This window comes from Physeter macrocephalus, chromosome 2 (genome assembly GCF_002837175.3).
Source record: "Physeter macrocephalus isolate SW-GA chromosome 2, ASM283717v5, whole genome shotgun sequence".
In the NCBI taxonomy this organism is placed as follows: Eukaryota; Metazoa; Chordata; class Mammalia; order Artiodactyla; family Physeteridae; genus Physeter; species Physeter macrocephalus.
The window spans coordinates 127,642,301-127,654,325 of NC_041215.1; the positions used below are offsets into that span (position 1 = coordinate 127,642,301).

General features: G+C 42.6%; 1 protein-coding gene across 1 annotated transcript in view; it reads right to left on the reverse strand.

The window, feature by feature from the left end:
- Positions 1 to 12,025, reverse strand: part of COL4A4 (collagen type IV alpha 4 chain) — a 156,278-nt gene that overhangs the window by 90,498 nt on the left and 53,755 nt on the right. Inside the window, exons 6-8 of the mRNA XM_028482308.2 lie at positions 4,916 to 5,050; positions 3,850 to 3,894; positions 3,023 to 3,139 (exon numbers count right to left, since the gene is read on the reverse strand). Coding sequence (XP_028338109.1) covers positions 3,023 to 3,139; positions 3,850 to 3,894; positions 4,916 to 5,050 — 297 coding nt within the window. The remainder of the gene's footprint in view (positions 1 to 3,022; positions 3,140 to 3,849; positions 3,895 to 4,915; positions 5,051 to 12,025) is intronic.

Consider the following 12,025-nt stretch of genomic DNA (forward strand, 5'->3'; position numbering starts at 1 on the left):
ACAGGGGCCACGGCTCACGGGCCCAGCCGCGCCGCGGCACGTGGGATCCTCCCGGACCGGGGCGCGAACCCGCGTGCCCTGCATCGGCAGGCGGGCTCCCAACCACTGCGCCACCAGGGAAGCCCCCTACTCACTATCTTAATACATCTTAACTTGGTTACCATATGAAAATTCTACCATCTTCATGTATCAAGTTCCTGTGAAGGCCATGCAGATTTCAAAGTTAATCCCTCTTAGGAGAGTGCTTGACTTTGCTTCCAATGGGAGGTGCTAAACAGTTTTGTGGTAAATTACATCAACGCTTTCCTTGAGAAATCAGATTTGCCTACACAAGCAATTTTTGCTTCCCACTGTCCCAATACGTGTGAGTTTCAATTCCACAAATAAGTTACATCACGCCAGTCCTCCAACCAACTGGTTCAAATTTCAGTTACCACTGTGTATTCATTAACTGAGTCACTGCATAAAGCACAAACATCACTGCTGGCTCATTGGTCCACAGATCACTACATAAGTAACATGAGAATCATGATCACCAACCGATCATATCGCTCCTTTCAAAGTCTATCAGTGACTGGTCACTGACATCCGTTAGTTCACACACAGACAACGAAGTCTGTAGCTGTGCTGCCCCTTGTCTCCCAGTGATAAACCCAAAGGACGTTTCATAAAACCAAATCTTTGAAAGAGAGGATTGCCAAGAAAGATGAAAATGAAGTGAGGAAATGATAACTGCTAATAGTGGAGGTGAAATTCAAGTAGAATGTAAGTGGAATTAGGGAAGGAATAGATATTGTGGGAATGTTGTCACTGCTGTCATTCAAGCCAGAGGGACTTAGGAAGGCAAACTTATCAACATAAAAGAGGGAAGTGGTTGTGACCAAAAGGATGAAGATGTGCCAGAGGGAGTGACACAGGCAGAAGAATTTCACGTTAAAGAAACTCTCAGAGATATTTCACCACACTGGAAGCTGGTCCAAGCTTAGAGAAGAGTATGACATTCACCAAAGAATAGAAAAGACATTCACTTCACGTCCTAAGTTATGGGACCAGAAGACAGCAAGCACAGTTCAAACTACCTTGATAAGTTTTTACAAAGAAAGAAAACCCTTTAATTTTCAATGTTCCTAATGCTTTAGGTTACAACGTACTAAATAAATATTAGTTTAAAATTTTTTCCCTCTATATTTATGAAGTTTTAACAAAATATCTTGAAGGTCATGGATCGATAGTAATTTTCCCATTGGATGTAAAGGCTGCTTTGTGTGCCTTCAGATTGCATGCCACTCTTAACATCTCACACTGTGTGCAAAGTGAGCAGTGCCCATATAAGAACAGGTCAAGGGAAAGAAAATTGCTTTGCAAAGAGATCATTATGACAAACTTCAGTACTGTGGTCAGTACTCCATGCTGTGTTCAAGCTAAAATCGAGAACCCTGCTCTCCTGAATGTTCATGCTCAGTAGAATGGGGCATGATCCAATTTGAAGATCTTAAGAGATGTGCATTCACCAGACTGCACTTGAGCCTTCAAGGGGGCTGAGTTTGAAAATAAAGAGTGGCTGAGAAGCTTAACAATGGGAGTTGGTTGTTACTTGGTACCACAAGAAAAATGTGAATATGGAAATTCTTTTTGGAGTTTTGTGTTCAGATCGATCGTTTCTACTATGATCTGGAACAAAAGGAAAACTCACAGGAGAAAGCAAGATGATTGCGGTGGTGATGAGAAAACCTTTTAGAAGGAATCTCAGGAAATGATATTTAATTAAAGAAATGGAAAGGCTGAAAAACAGTCACAGAAAATCAGCTTTGAAAGGGTAAATTATCTCTAGTCTTTATTTATGTGAGAAAAAAGGAAAAGAAAGAGAGAGAAAGGAGATATAAGTGGTAGAGGAAAGGGCAGTTCTTGCTGAAGTTATGTTTAAATAAAAGTCCAAATTTTTGAAGGAAAAATAAAAAACTAAGAGCTGTGAAGTTAAGTGTTGGATATTGTCAGCTGTTTCTGGACCTCCATTCCAAATCTCTTCCATTTATCTTTTTGCATTATAGGAGCTAGAAAGCTAAAAACTACATTTCCCAGACTGCTTTGCAGCTGGGTGTGAAGTAGGTTCCACCTGGGAGATGTACTTATGAGATTTGGGAGGTAGAATTGAGGAAGACATCCTCTTCGGGTACTGCTGATGCTGCCAAGCAGGAAGTTAGAAACGTGAGTGTTTGCTGGTGTCTCAACATTCAGAAGAGCAGCCAGTGGTTGAGGGGCAAGAGAAGCTTCTGACTTTTGAATCTCAGCTAAGTGTGAGCCCTTGAAATCAGTAGTCCCATAGTGACCCTGGAGTTTCAATCCTCCAACCATAATAATAAGTGCCAAATTCCTGGTATTAAATTCCTCTCGGCTTGAAATACCTAGAGGGGTTTATGTATCTGCAGTGAACTCTGAATGATAAACAACCTAAGCTTTGCTAAGTGGCCTCCCTTCCCCTATTATCCATTCTCTGTATGGCAGCCGGGAGCACCGTCATAGAACATCAGTCAAATCATATTTCTTCCTTCCTTAAAACCATCCAGGGCTTCCCTGGTGGCGCAGTGGTTGAGAGTCCGCCTGCCGATGCAGGGGACACGGGTTCGTGTCCCGGCCCGGGAAGATCCCACATGCCGCGGAGCGGCGGGGCCCGTGAGCCATGGCTGCTGGGCCTGCGCGTCCGAAGCCTATGCCTCGCAACGGGAGAGGTCACAACAGTGAGAGGCCCGCGTACCGGAAAAAAACAAACAAACAAACAAACAAAACCATCCAGTGCATCCTCATGGCATGGAAAAGAAAACCCAGCTTCCTTCCATACTCTACAAGGCCCCGTGTCTTCTAAGTCCTGCCCAACTCTCTGTTCTCATCCTCCAGTCACCCGCATTTGTTCATCAGGCTCCCAGTACACTTGTAATAACTCTGTTTCTTGAACACATCCAGCCTGTTCCCACTGGAGGGCCTTTTCACTTAAGATTCCCACTAGGATGAACTGTGGCTGTCTTACTGGGGAGCCTTGTGGGCCAAGAGCTCCTCTTTCTCCTGGAAGCCCTGGAGCACCTCTTGAGCCATTGTAGCCATCTATGCCAGATTTACCTCTGGATCCAGGAGGCCCTGGGTGCCCCTACAAGAAACAAAATTATAGGTGAAGCATTTTCGCAAGAATACCATAACAAAAAGGTTCTGCAATATGGGTCCCCAAATTATGGCAATTGTGACTCACATGTCATTCAGTTTTGTGAAACTTCCTTCCCCACCCACAAGAACTATGTAGCATGGTAAAAATAAATAAATCTATTTTCATATACCCCAATTTAAATTAATTTAGTCTGGAGTATTTTCAGAGATTAGGAAGGAAATCTTCCTTGAAATCCTTAAAAAGACTCTAATGAATTATAAACCCTGCCAAATATCTTTTCTTTCTTTCTTGCCTGTAGTTTTCATATCAGCAATGAGAGGTTTAAGCCCACTCCCACCATTAGGACTCACCAGCAAATAAAAACTTTTATAAGGAGTATAAATTTATTTCCAGAACATTGTACTTGACCTGACAAGTATACTAGCTCATATTTTGGAATGCTTTTCTCCAATCTTTTTGAAAACCTTGTTCTTCAAGTAAAATGTTTTGGTCTCAGAGTTATTACACAAAATTGAAATGCAAGCACCCTTCCATTTACTAAAATAAGAAAATAAAGAAGCGTTTGCCATATATATGATATATAATATATATCATATAAATATATTTTATATATATTAAAAACATGTGATTTTAAGGGCTTTGATGAGTGTCTCTCCCTTCTTTAAAAAAAATGGAGAAAATTTAAGGATACTTACAGGTATCCCATCCAAACCTGGGAATCCAGGAACACCGGTTGGACCCTAAAATCCCAGAAAATAAAACGAAGATATAAAAGCTACTAAATTATTGATTAACAGGTTAATTTACTTAAAAACATTAATAATTAATAACTTGTTTTTTTAAAAAAAACCTTATCAGTCATTGTCATCTATTTTTACGTTAAGGAGCTCAAATGCCAATATTTGGAAATCCACCATTTGTGCTTTTCTCTTTGTACTTAGGAAGCCAACGTGGCAATATTAGTTCAAAGAATGCATTCAATACCCTATAACCGGAAATTCAACTTCTCAGACTCTACTTACCCTAGAGAAACAAACTCTTAAATGTAAACACAGGTAATTTACAGGACTGTTTTTGCACACTTGCACTACCCGAAGTTGGACTAGGATCTCAAATTCTCATCAACAGAGAATAAACTATAGTTTTATCCATATTATGGCATATCATAGAGTGTTTTTTTTTTGTTGTTGTTGTTGTTTTTTTTGTGGTATGCGGGCCTCCCTCTGCTGCGGTCTCTCCCGTTGCGGAGCACAGGCTCCGGACGCGCAGGCTCAGCGGCCACGGCTCACGTGCCCAGCCGCTCCGCGGCATGAGGGATCTTCCCGGACCGGGGCACGAACCCGGTTCCCCTGCATCGGCAGGCGGACTCCCAACCACTGCGCCACCAGGGACGCCCCATAGAGTGTTTTTAAAGAAGTAAATTCAATCTACATAAATTGGTATGGAATGATCTCCAAGCCATATGGCTGAGTAAAAAAAAAAGGCTCTACATGATACATATAGTATCAGTTAGGTTGTTTTAAAAAGCCATAAAGAAAACCACTCCTCACTGGGTAAACTCATGTATTTAAGTGCCTAGAAAAGGTCCAGAAAGGCATGCTCCTCTGGAAAGGGGTTAGAAATGAGGACTGAATATTGAAGAGGAGTTTAGACTTGATTTTTCTAAGGCTCACATAGGTACTACTCGTGATTATTAAAAAATCTGGCATAGAAATTCTGGTGAGTGTTTAATATGAATCTTTCACTTAAGAAGAGGCTTACCTTATCACCCTTTTCACCTGCTGCCCCAGGAAGACCACTGTCACCTCTCATCCCTTTCTCTCCTGGAATTCCAATGGGTCCTGGTGGCCCCAGGGGTCCAATAGGACCCTGTGGCCCTGGTGGTCCTGGTTGACCCTAAGAAGCAAGATTAAAAAGGCAGGGGGATGGATGATTCTTAAGTAATGTTTTCTAACAAAAAAATATGGTGACTTGGGTTTACAGAAGCCTGGAAAATTAAAGATGGAGCAAACTCTAATAATAGAAGCACAAACGATCAATTAATTATAAAAAAAGAAAATGTTGCCTTTTTCAATCTGAATCAAAGCTGTACAATAAATCTGAATTACTGCATGTACACACATCTATAAACTGATTATAATTCTCTTACTATTTTCATTCTGTCATTCAAATTTATAAATCTTGAGCTGTTTAGTGAAGTAAGTAATTTTTAAAAATCAAAGTCTCATTAACATTATGTAAGTGACACAAGTTAAGAGTGAGGAAAAACTGCCAGATCTTTTATTTACTTCAAATGGCTGATAATTTGTCTGCCCTTTTAGGGGGAAACATTTCTTTTTTTAGCTGCTTTTATCTCATTTCTTATCCATAATTTGGAATCAGGCTCTCCATGTCACATTATTTTTATGCAATCCAACTTTCTTTCCATGAATGAAAACATCACCTTTTATTTTAGGCAAAGAAGTTTCAGGAACTCAGTTCTCCCCCTAAACCCACAGTGGGAACATCTCTGGGACAAAGATGAGGAACCCCTTGCTCCCTTTAAGCCTGTTCTCCGTTGCATTTAGATGCACTGATGCAGTGAATGAATGTTCAGTTATGACAGGGAGTCTCACAGCTCTTTCTAGAAGTAGGAAGGTTGGTATGTCTCAGCATCAGTTTCTCTAACTTCCGGATGATCATATCTAGCTGCCTCTTTGACATCTCCTTGAATACAATGGTACCCTCAGCTTAAAAAAAATCCAAAATGGAACTTTTGATTTTACCCCCAAATTTGATTCTCCATCCACCGTCCCTATCGACCCAGAATCCAGCCCCAGAATCCTGGAATTCATGCTGGATATTCCTCTTTCTGCCACACCTACATTTAACCCATGATCATTTCCTAGCATTTCACTCCCGAAACGGGTCTGAAACTCACCCACCTCACTGTCTGCCTTGCTGTGACCCTGCAGGTCAGAATCAGTGAGAACAGTGTTCCAGGCTCCCAAATGGCTTTCCAGCATCCTCTAACCCTCCTCCCTGCCTCTCTTCAAGTGACATTAAAACAGATATCAGAGGGACTTCCCTGGTGGCGCAGTGGTTGAGAGTCTGCCTGCCGATGCAGGGGACACAGATTCGAGCCCTGGTCCGGGAGGATCCCACATGCTGCGGAGCAACTGGGCCCGTGAGCCACAACTACTGAGCCCGCATGCCTGGAGCCGGTGCTCTACAACAGGAGAGGCCACCGCAATGAGAAGCCCACGCACAGCAATGCAACTAGAGAAAGCCCGCGTGCAGCAGCTAAGACCCAATGCAGCCAAAAATAAATAAATGTATTAAAAAAACAAAAAAACCAGAAATCACATCATGGCATGGCCCTGCTGTTTAAACCTTCCTTGTCTTCCCACTACATGTAGAATAAACCTCGTGCTCCTCACCTGCCAGGCCTTATAGGGTGTGGCCCCAGATTCCCTTGCACCCCATGCTGTGCCCACCCCACACTCACTAAGTCCCAGCCACGCACGCTGCTCTTTTCTGTCTTCGGGCCTCGATGCGAGCATTCTCTCTGGATGGCTCTTTCTCTAGATCTGTGCATAACGTGGATCTCTCCTAAACTGCCACCAGGGCAGCAGGATCTCCAATTCATCCTCACCCCCATTAGTCTCCATCAGGGTATCCTGTGCACTTCCTTCTTAGAATCTTAGCATTTCACATTTTTTAAATTATGTATTTGCCCATCAGTTTGTTGTCTGCTCTCCGACTAGACGCTGGTACCATGAGGGCAGGGATATCTGCTCACCAGTTAAGTCTTCCAACTACCACCTACCGTGGCCCTTGGCTCAGGAATGAATGAATGAATGAGGGATAGATGTGGCAGTGACTATGCCCCCCCGCTTAGTGGTCCAGCCTGACCATCCATCCGCTCCAGACACACTCTACAAGGGCCCTGTATGATCGGGAAAGTGATCTTTGAATGTTGCAAAAAGCTCTTCTATCAAATGTAATCTTTATGACATACAGATTGATTTTACACATTCAAACTTGTTTACTTTTTATGAAATAATCAACTCATGGGAACAATGAGGCTCTTCAAATGAATTTAAGAATCTAAAATCAGGGTTTCTAAATGATACTTCTAGCCTCAGCATTCAATCTGTCTATAATTTGATGTGAGCAGAAAGTATCCTAGATTCATGTTTTTTTAAATAACTCGTTTTGCATTCTTAAGATAATACTCTTAGATTAGGTAAAGAGAAGCTTTATAATGAGACGTTTATAACAAGGCTTTCACCGATGAAGGGTGATCTGGTCACTTGACACCATGCCCTGTGGTGGCTAATGCGTCCAGCTGTGCGGTCTAACACATGTCAAAATCCATGCTTTATTTCACTACAGTTTGAAAACACTCTGTATTCATCTGAAGTCAGGCTGTCACCTGCAATTGTTTTATGCTTTTTAAAAATCTTCCAAAGATTTAAGAAAAAATCATTTAATATCCCCTTTCCCGACCCAAACAACATGGATGACTGCATTCAAAGAGCAAGTAAGTCTTGATATGTGGAGAGAAAAGCTGAGTGGATTTCAGGAGATATCTGCTTAGAACTTTTAAACCTCTGGGCAATTTCAACCTTAGCGCTCAATTCTAACCGTGCCCAGGACCCTATATAAGAATGTAGGGCTATCCTTTTGGGTGTACGGGGCCCAGGGAAAAATATGTTTTGGAGAGTCCCGCCTACATAAAAATTTGAGTCACCTGAAATCAGTGTATCAGTGTCATTCTGGTGACCCAATCTCAGGAATTCCATGAACGAAGAACAAAATCCCACAAGCGGGCAAGTGAGACTGTCCTATTAGGCGGCCACCCTCTTGATACCAGGGCCCGACCATGGGGCCCCAGCCCAGCCCAAGAGCATGAACCCCAGAGCTCCTCATGTGGTCAACTCCCACTGGATTAAGGGTCAAAGAGCGTCCTGTTGAAACTACTTTTAAGCCCAAGATGGCGCCGCTGCTGCCTGGGTGCCACTTCAGCAAAACTTATGTAACTTCTGTGCCCCTGTAAATGCTCCGCATGACCAGAAATGGAATCTATCCAGTCAGCTAACTGCCAGACGCCAAGCCAACTTTGGGCTCTACGCGTACTTCCTTGCTCCTTATTCATTTCTATTTTTCTCTTCCTTGTTCCTTATTCTTTATCCTATAAAGGCTTCTTGACTTCTCCCCATTTTGCAGTTCTCCGGATCCTCGGGAACAGAGGCTGCCCACTTCACGAGGTGTTAAATAAAATTTGTTTGTACCACCTAAACTGTCTTGAGTTTTGACAACCTTGAAGGGAAGAAACAGATGCTGGGACCCATCGGTCCTTGTCCCCAGTTGGGATGCCACCTTGGACAGTGCTGCTGGCCTCGGTCAGGCCCAGACACAGGAGGGAGGTGGGCGGGGCCCTGCCTGAGGCGGGGCCTGGGGTCAGGAGCCCTGCTTGTCCTGGTCTAAGGACAATAATGCAAGAATATTCACCACATCATCTTTGGTGATATCAAGAAAAACTGGAAATCCCGTAAAAATCCCAAATGAGACCGACTGAATAAATTATGGTATCTTCATACAATGAAATACCGCACAGGCTGTCTTAGTCTGGGTGCCCCAGAAGCAAATGTAGGACAAGGCATCAATGCAAACGGTTTATTTGAGAATAAAGGAGACATGGTGAGAAGGAGACGGGGTGAAGGAGCAGGGAGGTGACACAGAGAAGGAAAGGCAGCCCATAAGGCTGGGGTATCAAGCCCGTTACCACCGGGGGTTACTGGAGCTTAACCCAGAGCGGAAACTCTTGGGTGTCAAGGTAGAATACACACCTCAGAGTTATCCGGCCCGGGGTGAGGGAGTCAAGGTGTTTACCTCACTGGTGGACGGCCGCTGATGGTGCAAGTGTCTGCGCCCGGGGCTTTGAGAAAGCCCACAGACAAAGAGATGAAGAGACTGACAGCTGGAGACCCCCCTTAACTCCCCGCAAAACAGGAGCACTGAAGTAACAGGCCCCAGGGAAATGCACAGGGCCCAGACACTAAAGGACGAAGTAGGTCTCTCTGGACGGATACAGAACAGGCTTGTGATGCTCATGAGGAAGAAACAGAGTGCCTGAGTTCCAGGCTCTGCAGTCTGTGTGAAGCCCAGGCCCACACTTACTAGCTGTGTGACCTTGGGCGTGTTTCTTAACCCCTCTGTTCCTCCGCTTCTTTATCTGTTGGTGGCTTGTGGACATAAAAAGAACAATGCATGTCAAGTGTTTAGCACAGTGCCCGCACAATAATGCTAACTATTGTTATTATACATGATTGTTATTATAAATAGCTCATTGTTAAGTGGGAAACAAAAGCCGTGCATCATATGATCCCACCGGTAGAGAAACAAATGGCCGTACATTTTCTTAAAATATGTGCTTATAAACGAACATTTCTAGACGGATATACAAGAAATGGCACGTTACCACATCTCAAGAGTGAGAAATGCAAACCAGGGCAACGATAAAGTCTGTTTTGTGAGCATCTTACCGTCAGCAAATGTGACTTTTATAATAAAGGTTAATTACGATTTCTTTTCATCATTAAGTCATTGACCTTACTAACATTACTGACAAACTTTAACATCTGCCTAAATTTTATAAATCAAAATCATATTTTGTTTGTACTTTCCCTTCTCTTCATGCTTTTTTCATCATCATTATAATAGCTACTATTTCTTGAGTATCCATAAAAATACTAAAAGCTCAGCATTTTCAAGGAAGCTTAAATGTATAAATATGTGTTACAGAAAAGACAACAATAATATATAAAATCTAATTCTATGGGCACAAACCTTCTGGGGGCACTTCGAGGGCATATTACTTTTCTCTAGGTATTATACAATTTTTAAACTACAATCTAGAAGTAAGAATAAATAATGAATTCAGCTGACCTTCTCTACCTGTTTTAATTAATCTTACTTGGTTTAGATTAATTACCATAAGTTAAAAGCTCCCATTTTCCCTAAATTAAAGGCTCAGGAAATAACTGCTTTTTCATTAAGTTTGGAAATTATTTTTGTGTCTTACATATAATTTACACAAAACTCCTAAATTATCTTTTGTGAATGCTGTACTTCACAATAACGTATTATTTAAAAACAACAAAATGCATGTTTGAACATAAAGGGTAACAGAGAGGACAGCCAATTCACCGGCTATAATTCTCTTTAATGTATTTCATTTTAGACACGCGATGCCGGATCCAGGGAGCTAATGGAACTTTGGGGAGAAAACAAAAAGGAGTGGAAATATTCAGCACAGTGGCAAGAATGATAAAACTCCATTCAACGTAGAAATGTGTCCTGGTTTGAGAAAGTGCCATCTAAAACACTCACAAACAGAAGTACAACGAGGGACGGTAATCTGCATTATTAAATTCTTCCTCCCTCTCCTCCCCCTCCTCCCCCAGCCCTGATCGTCACACTGACATCCTTGCTGTTTCTCAACAAGCTCTGTTCTTTCACAGACTTCGGTGTCTTGTCCCTGAAGTGGCCCTCCCTTGCCCTCCATGTCATCTCTCAATCCCCGCCTCCCCCCCACCCCCGGAAAGACTCCACTCATCTCCTGCCCTGGCCCCAAACCCTTCAGAATTAGATGCCTCTCCAAGCCGCCTCTATAATAACACTTCTCACTGGCTCCTGTGATCACCTCTTTGTCTGTAAGTTCCCAGGCCTACATCCACCGGACAGTGAGCTCCTGGAAGACAGAGTCTAGATGCCCAAGGCCACGATGTTAAGACAGGCAGAGAACAATGAGTACGTAATAAAAAAATTCGGTCAGACCCACCCACCCAACCCAAAGGAAGGATGTAAAGGAGGAAAAGGATCTGCTTTCTCCTGTCTCTAAACTGACATCCCTGGAAGTCTGGCTGAGAACAGCTATGCAGATCTGAGATGATTCCACGCTGGGGCGAGCAGAGCTGTGGCCTTGAACACAGTAATGTCTGGTGTCTGTTGTTGTTGGATATTACACAGGTGTCCTCCATCTTCTTTTCAACCATGCTAAATGGCAAACACAACCCCTACCTTGAAAAGTGAAAAAACTAACAGAAAGCACTAAATGCCTACTTTTTTACGGGGCAGACTTTGTGGTTTGTTTTCTATGCACTGCTGTTTTTTCCTCTTAATAGGTATTTTATTATAGGATAAATGTAAAAAATACTCTAAACCTTGTATAACAGTATTAAATCTGTCAGAAAGCTGTTCACAAAAACTTCCCAAACACCAATCTTTGAAATAGTCATTGTTAGTTCACCCAATGTGAGTAAATAATTTATCCACAGTGATGGAGAGAACAATTCCACTTTCATTCAGTTATTTCATGTAAAAGAAGGAGTCAGTAAAAGAAAAAAAGACGATGTTTAAAAGTAAATAGTTGAGCTTACTAATTTATCAGACTACACCAGAACTAACTTCAGGATGAAGGGGCATAAATAACAAGCCCAGAAAAGACATTTCTATAACTACAGAATCATTAAATAATCACAGGAATTCTGCATCTTTAAAATAAAAAATTTTAAAGAAACAGTCCACTCCTGCCCACGCACCCTCCACCCACGATAGGCAAGGGACCCCTGCACTGAAGTCACTGTAGCAAAAAGAAAAAATGCCCAGGGGAATGGCTGGCTTCCAGATGTGGGTTCTCTGAATTTCTTTTTTTTTTTTGCATGGAATTGCCCCTGTGGTTTCCGACTTTCCATGAGAGACAGCGAAGTCAGAAAACGGATTCACTAAATCCAGAAATGACAATCGGCTTGACAGCTGAGGAAGCTCTGGCATGCCGTGGGAAGCCACCAGGCCATCGTCTTCTACCCAAAGGTCGGGCTGACA